We start from the raw sequence: 18,959 nt of genomic DNA on the forward strand, positions 1-18,959 counted from the left end.
AGTCCTTTTAAGTACACACCCTTGTTTGAACGTTTGCTGCGATTTAATGTCGGAACGTGTTTGTCCATTTATACAATCTGTTCAGAATCGTCTCCCAGCTTACAAGTATAGCCGGATTTATCCTTTTTTGCGAAGGATGGGTGCGTGGGCTTAGCGGTGCATGTGAATGGCAGCCAGCTGAACTAATGCGTTTGAGACCAAATATCTCTTTGAGGGCAAGTGATGTTTGTTTTGGTAATTTTTCATTCCAAATGGTGCTTATAGTTCGAGGCTTCCACCAGAATAAATTAGGATTAGGTGCCGTTAGTTCTTGATCCGACCATTGCAGTCAGTGCCCTGCTGAAGCTGTTGATAGTGTTCCAGCACCCATCCGAGCACAACTGTCAGCACACCTCAGCACACCACAATTCCAAACCTCAACCTAGCACAACTCCCAGCCAGCACCCGCCCCGTCGCCCCAGCTCGCTCCGACCAGCGCCGTCTCCGGTTTCCTGAGGGCCGTTTAGCGTTTCTGTGCCGACCGATTAAAACAGCTCCTTTCGCACTGAACAATGGCGACCAGCGCTGCAGCCGATAGAGATTCGACGACCGTGCGGAACCCGGCAGGATAGGGCTCGGCTTCGTGCCCGGTCAATACACCTAGCTTAGAACTAGTTCAGATGTGAGCTGTTTGATTTCAAATGAAAGAAACTAGGAATGTAAAGGCTGATAAATGCTTTTAATGTATTTTTCCTGATGTAGGTAGCAAGTTTACGTGAGCTTACCGCCAAAAGCATCAAGTATGTGAATGCTCCCAGTCCCTATAATACAATTTCTACCTAGTCTCTTTTAGTTTTGCATTAGTTTCCAGTTCGCTATAGAAATAGAGATCAGTCTGAGCTACTCTTAGTCGACAAAACTACACAATGGCTTGAGTGCCCTCTAAAAATTGCATCAGGCTTGGCAACCAAGCTAAGTAAAACATGAATTCATCGCTTTGCTGATGAAAGACATGCAAAATCTTTATTCATACCTCACGTTTTCTTCACAATGAGTTATTCTGGCAAAAGAAGGAATGAAAGGATGGTGCCTTTTAGTTCATACTCATCCACCTAATGCTCAAGAATAATTGGAACCTGGGAGAAGATTATTTGTGAAGCATGTAAAATCACGACCCCGGAATATATCTAGCTCACTCGGTATGTATCTAGCCCGGAGGGTCGTCTGTGACCGCCGCCCCGTCTCGCTGCCGGTCCGACCGACCAGTGCGGTCCGATGCGGGCTCCAATCCGTCACTGTGGGAGAGCCGCCTGCGGGCCGGCGCCAGCCACCATCGAACTGGGTCAAACAGCCAACAACCGACAGGCAAATGTCCGTCGGCGTCTCTGCATTGACGCTTTCTGAGCGGCCGCGGCCTTGGCTTCTCTCAACGACGGCCAGTTCCGAGCCCGGTCAGAGGCCGGTCCGAACCCGGACGGGGCCGGACGACGCCCGGCTCAATATTCCATCGCTGCGAGAGCGACGGCCGACAGCCGGCCCGGCCGTCTGTAACGGGGTCTGTCGGCCACTCGGCGGCTCCAGCTGGGAACAGTTGGACGCTCCGCCTGCTGTATGGGCCGCTCTCTTCTGGCTGCTGCTGCCTCCCCAACTGGCTTCCCAGGAACGGGTGGCTGGAGAGTTTGATCTGATTTCATCGTCCATTGGTCCGCGTTTGACGCGTTTGGGTGTAACAGTTGATAGATTGTCTCCAGCCCAGCATTGACACAGTCCCTGGGGCGGGACGCCACCTTAAGGAATTGAGAGACAGTGCTGACTGCCACCGGTGCCACTGACAGCAATCCTTCAGAGCCTCGTCTCCGCTGCAATCATTCGGGATGAGGCGAGTTGAAATTCAGACGGCGCGTGCTTCACAAGGGAGCGTTAACCCGCGCACCGACGGGGGGGGCGGATATCCGCCCCCCCCTGAGGTTTTTCGCGGATAGCGGGAAAACCGCGGCGCGTAGCGCCGCGAAATTTGGTATGACTATTCTCTCATCAATTTTACACATGGTGTGCAAGTTTGAACCTCCTAACTTTTAAGGTCAGGTCACCAGGTCACTTTGAATGACCCAACCTCAAGTCACTTTTTTGCAACTTTGTCACCGTGCCAGAGCTACAGTAGATGTCGGAGACCTTTGAAAGTCGCAGGATGTTATTAGGTCATTAGTAGCTACAATTTGCATATCTCGGAATTTTGATGTCGGTGACCTAAGGTCAGGTCAATTTCGCGACCTCCCCATTATAAGTCAATGGGGGAAAAATCAACTCCCTGTTTTTACCACTAAAACGGATCGGAATGGCCCCATATACCATACATGACTTCACATACGATCAACCTTCACTACCTTGAGGCCTGTTTTGCTGTTGGGCAGCTGTAAGGTCATGTGACGTCATCAAAGGTCACCAAAGGTTTTTTGCCAAAACTCCTTACAGGAACAAGATACAGCCGCGCGGATGGTCTCATTGTGTTCAGCTCGTCAAGACGCATCGAATGATATACATGATGACCTCGAGGTCACGTGACCTGAGGTCAACCTTTGACCTTGACCTTTCGAGGTCAACATATATATCATTCGATGCGGATTGACGAGAGGATCACGATGATGCCCTTAGTTTGTTCCTATCTTGACTACTTCGAAAGTTATTCGAGAAAAACCCTCTCCATATCTAGCGCCACCATTTTGACTTTTTCGACCCCTGTGACGTCATCTTTGACCTGACCTGAAAATGACCTTAGTAAAAATTGTAGACCTTGTCCGTGCGTATCCGATGCCGTTTACCGCTTGTCGCTATCTTGCTTCGTTCTCGAGATCTCAGGGGGGGGGGCGGTCATCCGCCCCCCCCCCCCGTCGGTACTAAGTTGGCGCAGACCCCCGTCGGTGCGCGGGTTAATCCCGAGCCATTCTCCGTCCCAGGCTGCTGTCTAATGAGATACATTGTCGCGGCTGCCTCTTTCAGTCGCCCGGTGGATCGAAGGCCTGAGGCCTCTCCAGTGGACCCTCATCGACTCGCCGTCCGAGACAGAGCGAATCCTCCCGGATTATCGACCATCCCCGGCCCGTAATTGGGTTCCTGTAGACGAACGTCGCTAATCAAATGCCAGTCGATTCGTTCTAAAAATGTAGCGTTTCAGTTTTATCATAATGCTGAAATGCTGTCGTAAGCGGCAGGCCAGTATGAGCTACTTTTTATCTGGTGAACTCATTTGTATGTTTTATTGAAACGTTAGAGTTTATCTTCATTTCTGCCCTATCGACTGGAAACGTGCTCCTAAATGGAGCGTTTCTGCCGCCAGTTTGCCCCGACTGCCGGCTTAACTGGCTCTGATTGTTGAACAGTATTTCATCGTTTGGCCTCCGCTAGCCGCTGGCTAGTCGGGCTATTCTGGCGGCGCGGCGGCCAGAGTGCGCGGTGGACCCGTGTTGTCGGCGCTATTTCGACCGCGCCAGGGCGTACCGTGGGCCGGCCGGAGCCGCCGGCGGCCCCCCGACTGCACGTAGACTCGGTATAACTGGACTTAACGGCGCCACGCGTCAGCCACGCCCATCTCGTCCGATTTGCATGCATTCTGACGGCGGAGTTTTGCGCCATATTGATGCCGGGCTCAATCAAGCGACCCATTGGCGGGCCGTCGCCGTCTATTTGCAGCGCCCCTAAAGCACCCGATGTGCCCGGTTACCCGGACGCCTCTCCCGAGAAGCGAGCTTATATCTGGCGACCCTCTACGTGCTCCGTCGAACTGCCGATTACAGGGATATTTAGCTCATCTGAATACTCAGCGCAATCGCTTATAACAACCAAGTAGCGTGATAAATGTAGGACGATTGAAGTAACTAGAGAATATGCGAAATATGTTCTCGCTGCGTTCGATTTATTCGTTCTTGTTTTGCGTGTGTTTTCCTCACACCATTGCGTGGCGCATTTCATTCCTACATCCTGACGACGGGAGGCAGGTGGAGAAGGCGGCCATTTGTTTCCTGCAAAAAAGCTCCCAACCGTAATTTGCCTTGCCGTCGCGCGGCGCCGCAGCCTGTCTGAATTCGTTATATTTTGATGGCGGCGTGTTTCACGGCCGCTGCCTTCCTGCTAAAACCCCACGGGAGACTGCTGAGGACGGGATGCGGTTACTGAAGAATGGATAAGAGTGCGTTTTTATTGCTGACGCAGCTTGTCACTTTTTCATGGGATTTGGGTTTTATGCTCATCAAAATTTTGTTTAGCGTTAGTGCTGAACTCCTTATTGTCTAAAATTTTCTGCTCGTTAGGTGCACAAGTAAGCAATGGTCTGTTATCTGTGCATTAAGCAGATCCGCCGATTGGATCGTTGTTTGCTCTTTCTTCGCAGGATCTGACCACTCCCGTATGTTTTTTCCGTAGGATCTGACCACTCTTTCTATGTTTCCCCGCAGGATCTGACCACTCTTTCTATGTTTCCCCGCAGGAGCGCGACCTGGAGCTGACCAAGGAGGCGCAGCGCCAGGAGGAGAACGACAAGCTGCGCAAGGAGTTTGCCAAGCACGCCAACGCGTTCCACGTCTGGCTGACGGAGACCAGGTGAGGACGCCGCCCGCGCGATCGTCCTTCAATCCCGGGCCGCCGTCCGCGCCGGGCCGATATTCGAGTCGCCGGCTCTCTGATCTGTCACTGCGGCTCGGTTCTTTTACCTGGTCTGTCCAGGGAATTGTCCCTGAGTGATTGGATTTCGGAGCGGGCGGTCTTATCTCGACCGCCAGTCGTTGCTATGTCGCGCCGATATCAACGTTTTCAACCTACCGAGCCCTTATGATTTTACCGTCCTCTATTTTCCGTCCATCAGATGAAACTGCTCCCTCCTCTACCGGCCGGTGTAGCTGTTGACCCGGGTCGCGTAGTAGCCATGGTCTTTGTTGTGCTCCCGACTCGACTGGCCCCCGCTGGGACCAGGGCCGGTCGACTGTCAATGGTCTGTTCATCACACTGAACCTGCCGACCGGAGAACGGATGGGTTGACGAGTAAAGACGGAGGGTGCCGGCAGAAGGGCAGAAAGCGACCCGGGTCGTGGTGCGGCATGGGTACCATTGATGCTGAAAAGTATCGATAAGGAGATACATGGCCGATTCTGGACTTTCGGTGTAGGAATTGGATGGTGAGGTCGGACTATAAAGTGGGCGTGAGAACGATGCTCACAATTAAAAGTCCGTCAGAGTCCGTGCCAACTTCTCCCCGACTCACACTGCCCCCGGGAGTCTATGTACAGGGGGTATCCGACATCTCTCCGGCGAGTCCTGGGTCCGGTTCCGGCTCTGACGCAGTGTAGTCTGCGCCCGTGTATGGGGGCCGGGCTGGGGCGGAACTCACGCGTCATTAGGCGCTGGGTGGCGGCCCGCGGCGGCCGGCGGCGGCAGAGCTTTCGGTCCGCCTCCCAGCGCCGGGTGGGAGCTCAGTGCTGCGTACAGATCGTCAGTCGAACGGTCCGACTAGTGGCTGAACTGACTTTTGGGCTGGACGGCGGTCAGAGCGGCAAAACAGATGCATTCAGGACGTGTAACTGCAGTGATTCCTCTCTTATTTGCTACTGGGACGTACCTGTTATATTTATCGATGTCTGAAATGCTCCATTGTGACTTATGTGAATGATTAGGGTAGTGAATGTCATCTACAAAGTCGTTTTCCCCACTTGGACGAGGTAAATGATGCCTGCGTCCACTGTGTTGTTCTGGAGTCCACTTTTCAGCGACAATCTTTATTGTTATGGTCCATCATCTCAGAATTTTATTGGCCGAAAGCTTGTCCTCAGATGTGACCATTAATGATTAATTATTGTTTATGGTGAGTCAGTCGATTTGAGCTCCGTCAATGTCGCCTTTATGACTTTGAAAGTCCCATTACGTTCTTTTTGTGGGTAGCCACGAAGTAAAAGATTGGTCAGTAATTTAGCTTGATCACTTCACAATTATTTTCCAGAAATTCAGGTGGTCACGGTCCGCGTTTCTCTCCGTATTTTTCTTCACATCCTGTTATGACCCCAATGACTCATCCACTTTCTCCGGGCCTTTGTTACTTTCGTGCCGCCATTCAGGTTCAATCTGCTAAATTTGCCGGAGGGCGGCGATGACGGTTATTTTTCTGGCACGATCCCGAGAAAACAGCGCGCCGGGGCTCGGCGGCCGTCGGGGAGCGCCGCCGCTGCGCCGCCCGCCGTCGAGCGGCCCGTTTTCACGCCAGGCACGCCGCTGGCCACTGTGACCGGACGGCGGCACCGCCGCGCCGGCTCAACTCGGCTCTAAACGGGCGAACGGTCGGGCGACGGTAAAGGCTCACAGCCGACGTTTGTATGGGGGATGATTTCCGGGTCCCGTGTAGAAAGTCTGATAGGTATGGACTTCTGGAGTGAAGTGCATCCTTTTTTTGGAAAGTCTTGTCGAAATTGTAGTTAAGACTTTTGAGATTCAAAAAGCATTCACTCGAAACAATGTCCTATGGTTTTCGACATGTAGCTTTGGCATAGGTCAGGCCGTATTAAAGGGAAATGAAATGCCATTCGTAGCGAGTTAGGACTAAATTTAATTACGGTGGCATCACGTTCAGCTCAGTGCCAGTCAGGCTGGCAGAGCCGTCAGATCCGGTTATCATTTGGGCCGGTGCGGTGCCATTATTAGCCGATTGGCGTTATATTAGTGACCGGTTCACGCAGCGTCTCGTGACGACGCCCGGATGCGGCATGTCACGATACTGACACCTGGCCGGTGGTCGTGATCACGCCTGCGGTCCGTCACTCGGCGGATATATCCAGGCACCGACCACACCCGCCCGCCTGCCGTCGAAAGGATGATGGGTCCAGTTTTGGGCGGCGTTGTAACGATTCTTGTGTTGATTGGATTAAAAAATTGGATTTAATAACGATTAGAAAATTGGATTATTGTGTGATTCTTGTGAAACTGGGCGTGCACCCGTTGTCTAGTGGAGCTATGATGCTCTAAATGCCTCTTGATCGTCGTTTAATTGCATAATTCAGTGTTGTGTACTGACCCGTACTGCCATGTGCTGTGCTGACCCCAACTCTGTGACTTTTTCACCACCAGGTCCTCGATGATGGAGGGCTCCGGAACGCTGGAGCAGCAGCTGGAGGCCGTCAAGAAGAAGGCGGCCGAGGTACGCGCGCGCCGCAGCGACCTCAAGAAGATCGAGGACCTGGGAGCCATCCTCGAGGGCCACCTGATCCTCGACAACCGCTACACAGAGCACAGGTGGGTCGGAGGTGTAATGCGGCTCGTCTCTGACGGCCGCCGGCGTGTGCGTGGGAGGGAGGGATGTCTCAGCTGGGACCGCCCGTATGGATGGGAGCGGTGATTGGTCCCGAGCGATGTTCAGCGAAGGCGCGCTGTGGGGAGGTGCGGAGGGAGGTACCGTCCAATTTCCAGTGATTGGCGTGAGACCGAAATAGCGCCAACATGTCTCGAAAGGTATTCATGCATGCTCACGAATGGTGGTCTAAATCCGTCCAGTTCGCAAACTGAAGTTCTGCGGCAATGCCCTTGATGAGGTGTGCTACCGGAATAACCAGGTGGTTAAATTACCGTAGCAGTTATTCACGGTTAAATATAGAGAAGTGGCGTGTTTCTCGGTTTACACGACAATGTATTCAATCAGTTTTGTTCCGCTGCGTTTGCGATGGGCCAGCCGTGCCGTCACCGTCTGATGGCCCGGTCGTGTTGTTGCCGTTTACTGCAATCGCTGCCGCCGGCCGACGGAGGCCCTTTGAAGTGCTCGGGACGGCCGGAATCGGCGGCTCAATTCCGCCCGGGGGAGACGCGGCGGCTTACGGGCGCCGGCGTCCCCGAGGGCCGGTACTAAATCAGCGCCGCCGTCCGCCGCCGCCGAGCACCAGTATTACGGAGCCAAGGCAGAGGCGGAGGTACCAACCGCGCAGCACGGCGCTTGGATCCATTTGAGATGGTATTGTGAGCACGAATAGCCTTGGTTGCTGATGCGCCCCGAGATAGCTCTTAGTTCTCAGATCTTACACTTTTCGTCAGGGTTTGGAGAGCAAAGTTCAGTTATGGATAATGCAGAGCCACAAGGATTGCCTGTAAGCCGTTGTGTGTTGAAAGATCCTACAATACCACTGCTAGATTCGCCCACGAACGCGGAGGCAATAGCCTGGTATGCTTGTTCTTATGTCCGCGCTGTGACATTTCAAATGTGATTGCGATATCCTGCCACCGTATCGTGGGCGTCTGTGGGCTTCACTGTCGTTGGTTAGTATGCCATGGCTGACGATTGCCCGATCCAGAGTCCCCTCTGACGTCAATCGTGGGAAGGGCCGGGAGAGCTGGACACGACGCCGGGCTCAGCGGCCGCGCTGCCGGTTCGTTGAGCGATACCCCCGGCCGTCGGTCGCTGCCGTGCTCAGTTTTCCCCGCCAGTGGGTTCTGATCCGGCGTCTGACGTCCGACGTCTGCTGGGCGGACGACGCCGAGACAGTCGGACGGCCCTCGTCGGTCGGACCGCTCGCCTGCGGACCGTCCTGGACCGCGCATCACGGACCGAGGACCGCCCCGGACCTCTCGGGCCGCGCCCGGCGCCGTCCGGTCGCGACCTTCCGCCGCTCTCCGGCGCTGATGGCCCGATAAAAATTCATGACGGCGCTAAATGGTTCTCGTGGAGGCGCGTCGGCCGCGACGGGGTCCGGCTCACAACTGGCAGTGACGCGCGCGAGCCGCGCTCTTCGGCAGTTTATCCGCGGCGGAGACCGATTTTGTGGCCAAGCTTCATGGAAGCGGTCGGACCGATCGGGCTATTTTTGTGCCGCTTTGATAGCGGACTGTAATTACGGCGGCGCGGCCGGGTCGGAGGCTGGGTGGTCGCTCCGCCAAACTGCTCGAGCTCGGACGACCGCGGCGACGGTGCGGACGACGGCCGGGGATCAGCCGGCCTGCCGGCGACGGCCGGAGATCGATGCCTTCCGTTTACGAGATAGTCCTGACGGATGACGGGCGTTGTACCGGCCCGATTGTCCGCGATGGTTCACTTTAACAGGCCGTCCGGTCCACGACTGGCGGCGATACATCTCCGCCAGGCGTCACGGGCGGCCTGTGACGGCGGCCCGTGGTGGCAGCTCGGTCCGTGACGGCTGTCCGTGACAGTGACCCGTGATAGCAACTCGGTCCGTGACGGCTGTCCGTGAAGGCAGCTCAGCCCGTGACTGTTATCCTTGGCGGCCCAGGTACCGCATGGCCCGCGTTTTTCCGGCTGCAGAGCGGTATTGCTTTACCGGAGTAATGCGGCTAGGAACTTGTCTGACGGCACCCATTCATCGCACTAGATGCGGGCGCATTTAGCTCTATTCACGGACCCGTGTGTCGGTCCGTGATAGTCCAAATACCGCAAATACGTATCGCGTCATAGCCATCTCGGCGAGCGGTGCGGATATAGACCGGTGCTGTCTTTCCGGCTAGATTAGGGCCGCGCGCCGGCCGCCGCCGTATTGGAATTGATCCGGGCCGATATTACAGGGGCCGGCGCCGCCGAGCCCCCGCTGGGATGTTGAATGGCCTCGGACGGCGGCGCGGTCAATGGTCAGCGACCATGCAGCGGCTCTCGGTATCCCCCAGCTGCCCGCCGACGGCCCTCGGCTCGCTCCCCCTCCTATGGGTGCGGGCCTCCCCTGCCGCGGGTGTGGCCTCCCGAGCTGTCGGCGGCTGCCCTGGGAAAGAGGCCACCCCCGGGTAGCCTGTTGCGCCGCCGCCGCGTCGGCCGCTAATAAGACTGATCTAACTAAGTGGTCGGCTGATGTTGGCACAGCGCGCTAAGTACCTACCGGGGCCGCCGGCTTTCGGTCGCGCCGCGGCCGCGGTGCATGAATTAGGCGTCCCATCGCTGCCGATAGTGCATTGGTGCGTCCTGTGACGTCAGAGATGACGCCAGGACGGTGCTGGCGGCGTTTCATCATTGCGCCTTGTCGATCATGCACCCACGAGTGTTTTTGTGCGGTGAACTTCAGATGATGACGTCTGTGCGATGGCACTGCCGCCAGTAATCTGGTACGTCGAAGGATGCGCCCACAACTCTGATATGATGCTCCTAGATCGGCCGAGCGTGGGCTGTGTGCCCGATACTGGAAACTGAGCCTGTCGGAATGTTCAACTGCATCGAATCCGACATAATAGACCATTAGGACATGTTCATTTGCTGCCTGCATCCACTTGGCCGTAAATGGAACGCTATCGCACCTGCGCATCAGCAGCTCAGGAGCTTGAGGAGGGTTATTTCGCATTATCCAGTTTATCGTCGTTGCAACTTTTCTGTCTGAATCGGTCCTTCGAATCGGATCAGTTTGATCAGGTCAGTCCAGATGAGGTCAGGCTGTGGTCAGTGAGAAGAACGCAGTCTGTCGGGATGGTACGACCGCATAGTCTGGTCTGGATTGGCCCAGGTCGGTCTGGTCGGGTCGGGTCGGGTCAATAGGGCCGGATCAGGTGTCGCCCTGGCCTCCGGCCGTGGGCGGCAATCAGGCGCCGTCGTTAGCCCAGCGGCCGACAGCCGTGCGTGCCGCTGGCCGACTAATGAACCCCGGCACACAGGTCGGCCGGCCCTGGCCCCGCCCCTCCCCGCCCCGCCGGAAGTTTGACCTGTCTCTTGACGTCATCAGCGGTCTCATCACCGGCCGGCCTGCGTACACCGGCCGTATTCTCGACCGCCCACGAGCCATACATACGTCGGCTTGTATTAGCCGCGCCCATTGACGCCGTATGATCAACGACGGCCGGTCGCCGCAGAAGTGGTGGTGTGGCCGACCTATACTTGCTTTATTTTCCCTTGGTAGGCTTCCGCTGATCTCTGCGATGTCTCTGGTCTAGTTCCGGTCGTCGTGCGTCGTTGGTCATTGTGTGTTATACGCCCAGCTCCCCACGCTCGTCTCTCGCTAATCCTAAATCGTTAGGCATTACGCAGTGTCATATCTCCCGTCCGGGAACAGTCGTCGACCGCCAACTACCCATACGCACCGCTAGCTAATTACTGCGAATCGGTCTTATTTCGCGACGGAATTGTGAACGAGGCGGCCGATTATTCCACTGCTGGAATTGGGAATTAGTTTCTGGTGAACTCATCCGTCAGTGAGCGCTATTTCCCGTTTGTAATTGGGAATTAGGTTTGGATGGGCCCGGCCGTCGGACATAAGGAGCAGTGAGCCCTGATGTCGGTGGAAGTGGTCATGGCATCAGCCGACCCGGCCCAGATTCGGCCTCGGGTGTGATTAAGTGTCGTTTCGTCTGACAGCAGTCGACTTATGACTATGAAGGATGGTCTCTTTGTAGTCACACGACTCAGCTGAACGCTGCAGTGGCCAGACAGTGCTACCAGCCCCGGGAAGTGCATATCTGGGTGATTTTGTGTCGACTCATTGGCTGGTCTGCGTTGAGAGTATTCAGTGCCGCGGGCCAGCGTATACCCTGGGCCAGCCGCTCAAAACACCGTCGACTGCTCGAGACTAGAGAGAGCGCGCGGCCCTGGGCGGCGGTTATTGGCTTCTCCTCCCGCCGGCCCGGATAGGTTTGCTTTCAGAGCTGGTTCGAGCGAATCGTTAACGGAGGCCGGACCGCCGCGCTGTGCGCCAACTGACGGCGACAGCGGCCCGCTGCCGGCTACCAGCGGGTCGGCTTTGACCGATGGGAGCTGGCACTGAGCTGCAACCTAAGCCGCGGCGTAATGGAACTTGTTTGCCCGGCCGGTGACCAGACTGGTGTGATGGCGTGAGCTGCGGGGGCGAAACGCACAGCGACAGCAGTATCGGGTGGCGCCGGGGTTTCAGGCCAATACTACAGCCTGTAATGAGATGGGCTGGGACCAGGATGTTCGCAGAAAACAAGCTATACATTGCACAGGCACACGCATCAAACAAAGCCTTTGTTGTTCAGGTTTTATATTTTTCTGGTTGATGTGTTTTCGCACCGTCAGCCGAAGCCCGTTCACTCGATTTGTTGTCAACCCCGAGGCGGCGCCTACGGCCGCACCGGCACGGTGATACGGTTCTCTGGGCCGTCACATGCCGTTCTGTCAATGGGTCTCCGGCGGGGCCGCTCCGACGCCTGTCGGCGACGACGTTCGACGGCGCCCCGGGGAGCGACGCGCCGATCGACGGCCCGGCGACAGAAACAAGCCCGGCGGCCTAACGACACGCCCGGTCGGCTCCTGTTGCCTGCCGCGCGGGCCGGGTCGACGGACGGAGAAGGGTGGGCTCGCCGCCCTGGGTCGGTCGTTAGGTGCCACAGATGAGGCTGTTACCGTGTCGAGTGTGCGGGTGGTAAGTGGGGTAGTGGTCGGGTTGCCGGTTCGTCTGACCTGAGTTAGCCGCGTCGGTACGGTTCAGGCATACCTGACGAATAGCGAATTCTAACTGGGTGAACATGATTCACGCATATTTGGCCAATCGATTCTTCACGCCGATAAGGTTCAGGCATATCGGGGTACGGTTCAGGCATACCTGACGAGCAGCAAATTTAACTGGGTCAAACTGGGTCATGCATGTTTGATAGATCAATTTCTCACGCCGATATGGGTCAGGCAGACTGCCGGCGCACAAATGAGCTCACGTGATTCGGGCGTGTGTGGCTTGTAGGTAAGCCGTGTCGGTACGGTTCAGTCATATCCGACGAACAGTGATTGAACTGGGTCAACATGGTTCATGCGTGATCAATCGCTTCCTCACGCCGATATGGGTCAGGCCTTCCGGGCGCTTAAATGGGCGCTGCGTCCATTGTCCTCCCTGACTGCGTGAGGGGTTATCCTGTGCAAATAGCTCCCGACCGACTGCTGGAGTCGTGGGTCCCTCCCCAGTGTTATCGGACAAAAGGTCAACCACTTGGCCCCACAGAGGTGACCCCTGCGTCCCTCCCGCGCCTTCCCCTCCCCCTCGTGAGCTGGCGGTGGTTTTACACGCCGCGACGCCCGGCGGCGGTGTCACGACGTGACGTAACGGCCCTATTACTCCTGACGGCCGAGTGTTGGCCGCCCGACCGGTGGGCGCGCACAGCGGAATGGGTGGGGGAGCCCCGTCCGCGGAAGTACAGCTGGCACTCCCCGGCGGCCATCACAGCGACAATGCTTTGATGTGTGCATTTGTCCTGGTGACGTCACCCGGCACCCAACGAATAGCGTCATTGGCTCCATCTAAGTCAGGTGAGGCGCCGCTTCGATATGGTTTGGGCATACCTGACGAACAGCGAATTTAACTGACAACATGATTCATGCATGTTGAATCGCCGCATCGGTACGGTTCAGGCGTACCGGGCGCATAGATGAGTGGGCAGTAATCGCCACGCCATGTGTGGATCGCCCATGATCGTAAATACATACATACATACATACATACCCACATGGTTCAGGCATGTGTGACTTGGCACTGCGTCGATATGGTTCAGGCATATCTGACGAACAGCGACTTTTACTCTGTCAACATGAATCAGGCATGTTGCATTGCCGCACCGATACGGTGCAGGCGTACCCGGCGCATAAATGAGCCCACATGGTTCAGGCATGTGTGGCTTGGAGCTGCGTCGATATGGTTCAGGCATACCCGACGAACAGCGAGTTTTACTGTGTCAACATGATTCATGCATGTGGAATTGCCGCACCGATACGGTGCCGGCGTACCCGGCGCATAGATGAGCCCACATGGTTCAGGCATGTGTGGCTTGGCGCTGCGTCGATATTGTTCAGGCATATCTGACGAACAGCGAGTTTTACTGTCTCAACATGATTCATGCATGTTGCATTGCCGCACCGATACGGTGCAGGCGTACCCGGCGCATAGATGAGCCCACATGGTTCAGGCATGTGTGGCTTGGCGCTGCATCGATATGGTTCAGGCATATCTGACGAACAGCGAGTTTTACAGTGTCAACATGAATCAGGCATGTTGCATTGCCGCACCGATACGGTGCAGGCGTAACCGACGCATAAATGAGCCCACATGGTTCAGGCATGTGTGGCTTGGCGCTGCTTCGATACGGTTCAGGCATATCTGACGAACAGCGAGTTTTACTGTGTCAACATGATTCATGCATGTTGCATTGCCGCACCGATACGGTGCAGTCGTACCCGGCGCATGAATGAGCCCACATGGTTCAGGCATGTGTGGCTTGGCGCTGCGTCGATATGGTTCAGGCATATCTGACGAACAGCGAGTTTTAATGTGTCAACATGATTCATGCATGTTGCATTGCCGCACCGATACGGTGCAGGCGTACCCGGTGCATAATGAGCCCACATGGTTCAGGCATGTGTGGCTTGGCGCTCCATCGGTATGGTTCAGATATATCTGACGAACAGCGAGTTTTACAGTGTCAACATGATTCATGCATGTTGAATTGCCGCACCGATACGGTGCAGGCGTACCCGGCGCATAAATGAGCCCACATGGTTCAGGCATGTGTGGCTTGGCGCTGCGTCGATATGGTTCAGGCATATCTGACGAACAGCGAGTTTTACTGTGTCAACATGATTCATGCATGTTACATTGCCGCACCGATACGGTGCAGTCGTACCCGACGCATAAATGAACCCACATGGTTCAGGCATGTGTGACTTGGCGCTGCGTCGATACGGTTCAGGCATATCTGACGAACAGCGACTTTTACTCTGTCAACATGATTCATGTATGTTGCATTGCCGCACCGATACGGTGCAGGCGTACCCGGCGCATAAATGAGCCCACATGGTTCAGGCATGTGTGGCTTGGCGCTGCGTCGATATGGTTCAGGCATATCTGACGAACAGCGAGTTTTACTGTGTCAACATGATTCATGCATGTTGCATTGCCGCACCGATACGGTGCAGTCGTACCCGACGCATAAATGAACCCACATGGTTCAGGCATGTGTGACTTGGCGCTGCGTCGATACGGTTCAGGCATATCTGACGAACAGCGACTTTTACTCTGTCAACATGAATCAGGCATGTTGCATTGCCGCACCGATACGGTGCAGGCGTAACCGACGCATAAATGAGCCCACATGGTTCAGGCATGTGTGGCTTGGCGCTGCGTCGATATGGTTCAGGCATACCTGACGAACAGCGATATTTACTGTGTCAACATGATTCATGCATGTTGAATTGCCGCACCGATACGGTGCAGTCGTACCCGGCGCATAAATGAGCCCACATGGTTCAGGCATGTGTGGCTTGAAGCTGCGTCGATATGGTTCAGGCATATCTGACGAACAGCGAGTTTTACTCTGTCAACATGAATCAGGCATGTTGCATTGCCGCACCGATACGGTGCAAGCGTACCCGGCGCATAAATGAGCCCACATAGTTCAGGCATGAGTGGCTTGGCGCTGCGTCGATATGGTTCAGGCATATCTGACGTACAGCGAGTTTTACTGCGATTTGGGTCAGACCGGTCGCCAAATGAGCCCGTGTACCTGACGAACAGTGAATTTAACTGGGTCTACATGGTTCATGCAGGTTGATTGTTGCTGCTCTGCACCGGTATGGGTCAGGCATACCAGGCGCATTAATGGGCCCACACGATTCAGCCATGTGTATAAGCAGCGTCGGTACGGTTCTGTCGTACCTGACGAACAGCAAATTTAACTGGGTCAACATGGTTCAGACATGTTGGTTCTCCGCTCTGTGTTACTGTGGTCTGTGACATAGACGACGAGCCGGTATATACATTCATACCCAGATGGAGCGGGTGGTATTGTATCAGTTGTTCACTATCAATGACTCTGGACACACACATCTGCCATGTGGTCTCTGCACAACGGTCTATCCCACTGGTATTGATTCGTTCACAGCATCAGCATAATCCATTCGCTTGACTTTTCGGCGAGTCAGCCATGCAGGCAGCAGGCTCCTTATATGACTAGTATCGCTAGCACGCTAGCCTGACTTACCGGCCATGTCCGTCTCCCTTGGTCCCCCTCTGCTGAGCACCAGGTACTCTGTCGCTCCACAAACCTGTCTCCCGGCCTTGTCTACTTTTCCTGCTCGCTCGTTTTACAGCGCTTAGCTCGACGCTCGATTCCCACTCTCTCGCTTTGTCCGTCACCTCTGCGACCGCACGATCGTTTTCCACAGCCTGTCGCTTCGTTTCCACCCTTCGGCACTGTCCGCCGCCTCTGAGCGCGCGCCTTGGACTGCCCGACCTGTTTTGCGGCCTGTGTACTGTGCGTGTCTTATCTCGCCTCGGCCGAAGCCCGGTCCCCTCCCCCTGGACCCGGGTCGTCAACCGCGCCACGACTCGGGTCTCCTCCCACCCCTCTGCCCCTCCCTCCCTCCCTCCTCGTGCTGGCCATCCTCCGCTCCCTCTATTCGAGCCCCAAATCAAGCTATTAGCGGCCGGGGCTCATCAGACGCTCTGGTGGAGCCGGCCGGCGACTCATTAGAGGTGGCCCAGCCCGGCCGCCGCCGCCGCAGCTCGCGGCGCTGGCCGGGCTGGCCAGGCTCCCGCGGGTGGCCGGCCTGCGCGGCAGGGGTGGCCATCTCTCAGCTCTGCGGAGCCCCGGGGAGGGGCCGGCGCTACCTTCTTCCGTTCACGTGAGCCGGTTGTATCCGGTCCCGGCCAGAGTAGTGCTGTGGGTCGATGGCCTTTACTTTGGCCCAAGACCACTCCCAAGGTTACTGAGACATGACAACGCTCTCAGGCTGTTTGAGGCGGTGAGGATCCTAGGGCATGACGAGGAGAACTTTTCTAGCCTAGCTTATTTCGTACGTATATATTATGTGGATCAATTAATGCCTGCTGAGCTTTTTATTTTTTTCTCTGCATTCCTGTAATCAGTTGTAAGTACAATTGGCGAACAAGTGTCCTGAACGGCATGACATTACACCAATGTGCTGCCCGATAAACCAACAGACTGAATAATTGGAAGCCCTTTACGTCGCCCGTTGCTCTTCATGTTTGTCGGCTTGTGGTGCTTTTGCTGCTCACTCGGGCGTTATACTATTTTCCTCGAAGAACCTTTGCCCGTCCTGTTGTTCTTTGATGTTGTTAGCAGTAATGTAATGTGATGCTCGGTAGAGCACAGCACTTAGGCCGGTGGAACTACCTGTACTTCGATTGGAGCAAGTAAAGCGACGCTAATCTGCCGAAGTTAGTCCCGGCGTAGCGGCTCGGCTCTGCCAGCGCTGGGCCAAAATTTGTGTCCGTTACAAACATCTTAGCGCTGTCAGAGGATAATAGGACAGGCCTGCTGTTGCTGTTTGCCAACTCGTTATTCTAAGGAAGTTACTCAATTCACCTTGGGTTTGGTAATGCCGTGTCGCAACAATGTTGTTCTGTCGTTTAGATAACTTTGAACATTATCTGACGTTTGTTGGTTCAATGTTCTGTGACATGCCTCTCTTCCCGTCCCTCGCCCTCCCTCCCTTTCTCGCCTCCCCTCTCCTCCCTGCCCCCTGGTTTGTGGCGTCTCTGACCGGCCCTTTTCTCTCGGCAGCACGGTGGGCCTGGCACAGCAATGGGATCAGCTGGATCAGCTCGGCATGAGGATGCAGCACAACCTGGAGCAACAGATCCAGGCGCGCAACCAGTCGGGCGTCGCCGAGGACGCCCTCAAGGAGTTCTCGATGATGTTCAAGTGAGTGTTGCGTATTAGTAAAGTAATCCTGAGAATCGCAGGGGTAGTGTGTTGAGGGCTGCCGAAGCCCAGCGCTGAGCTCTCAGACGATTAGTTCCAGCCGACACACAGCCACTGGTTGCGCTCATTGGTAGAATAATTGAATTGTCCCCGTGGGTTCTTCCGGCATCAGTTCTCAATAATCAGTTTGTCGCAACGCTGGAGTGATCCGATTATCGGAATCCATTGCATTCAGGGCCCATCGGGGAACCCCATTGAAAGGATACTTGGTGTGCTTGAGCAGTACTTAATGCCTAATTGCTTCGAGGAAATCAGCCCTCTGCTGTATTGTTTTGATATTCAGTGTTGCTTCCCTATGTAACGAGGAAAGTAGACGAGGACTATAATTATTGTAGTTGATGATCAGAGTTCACTGACCAAGATTCCACGTGTCGAGAAGTTCGAGAGCACAAATCGGCTGAGTCCGATCAGGGTCCACTGGTGCCGACCGCAGGCCGTCCTGTCGAGAGTTTCGCTACCGATGGCTGTCATAAAGTTCCCCCGGCGGCCATAGCTCATGTCTGAGTCTACCGACCTGACAATGCCAGGTCAGCTGGCGGCCCGGCGCCCATAATGTGCGGCAACTGGACAGTCTGAGAGGTCGGATTCGGCTCCACGATATTTCAACCGTCACCGGAGGGCATGGGTAGTCGCCCCAGAGTTTCAGTCTCATCGGTAGTCGTGACAGACCGAGTTAATGTTCTGCTGTCATACCACCAACGATTGCCACGTCACATTTGACCTCTGACCTTTGTGATTTGGCTGAGCCGCTGACCCCCTCAATCCCTAACAATGAATAGGCCAGGGTCAGCGTAATGATTTGTGGCTTTCTTTTCTGTTTTACAATATTCAATGACCCCAGAGAGGCGAACTATAGTCAGAGTATTCAATACCCTGTGGTTGTAACAAGATGTTTACTTTAAGCTCAGGTAGCTTCTTCTCTATGTTTTCTAGTATGTTCAACGATTTATAAGCGTTAACTTCTTTCAAAGCTCTATAAACCCCCCGGTCATGGTTCTCTCTCCAGGAATGCCCCGACATCGCCGACTAACCCGTCACCACTCCTTCTTTCTCAGGCACTTCGACAAGGACAAGGCGGGCCGGCTGAACCACAAGGAGTTCAAGTCGTGTCTACGCGCTCTTGGCTACGACCTACCGATGGTGGAGGAGGGTCAGCCCGACCCAGAGTTCAGCGAGATCCTAGGTATGTCCTCGCCGCCGTCAGCGGCCGACTGGGACTGGGAGGAGGGACGGCCGACTACGCGTGCAGCGAGATCCTAGGTGCGTTTGTGCGCTGCGGCGTCGTTGGCGGGCTGGACTTGGCTTTCATTATA

General features: G+C 55.3%; 1 protein-coding gene across 3 annotated transcripts in view; it reads left to right on the forward strand.

Moving 5' to 3' along the window:
* Window positions 1–18,959, forward strand: part of LOC122379611 (spectrin alpha chain-like) — a 68,059-nt gene that overhangs the window by 35,481 nt on the left and 13,619 nt on the right. For all 3 annotated transcript variants that reach the window (XM_043361946.1, XM_043361945.1, XM_043361944.1), the window contains exons 31-34: window positions 4,460–4,572; window positions 7,081–7,245; window positions 17,446–17,586; window positions 18,702–18,829. In XM_043361946.1, coding sequence (XP_043217881.1) covers window positions 4,460–4,572; window positions 7,081–7,245; window positions 17,446–17,586; window positions 18,702–18,829 — 547 coding nt within the window. The remainder of the gene's footprint in view (window positions 1–4,459; window positions 4,573–7,080; window positions 7,246–17,445; window positions 17,587–18,701; window positions 18,830–18,959) is intronic.

Source organism: Amphibalanus amphitrite, unplaced genomic scaffold (assembly GCF_019059575.1).
Source record: "Amphibalanus amphitrite isolate SeventyFive unplaced genomic scaffold, NRLGWU_Aamphi_draft 000081F_arrow, whole genome shotgun sequence".
In the NCBI taxonomy this organism is placed as follows: Eukaryota; Metazoa; Arthropoda; class Thecostraca; order Balanomorpha; family Balanidae; genus Amphibalanus; species Amphibalanus amphitrite.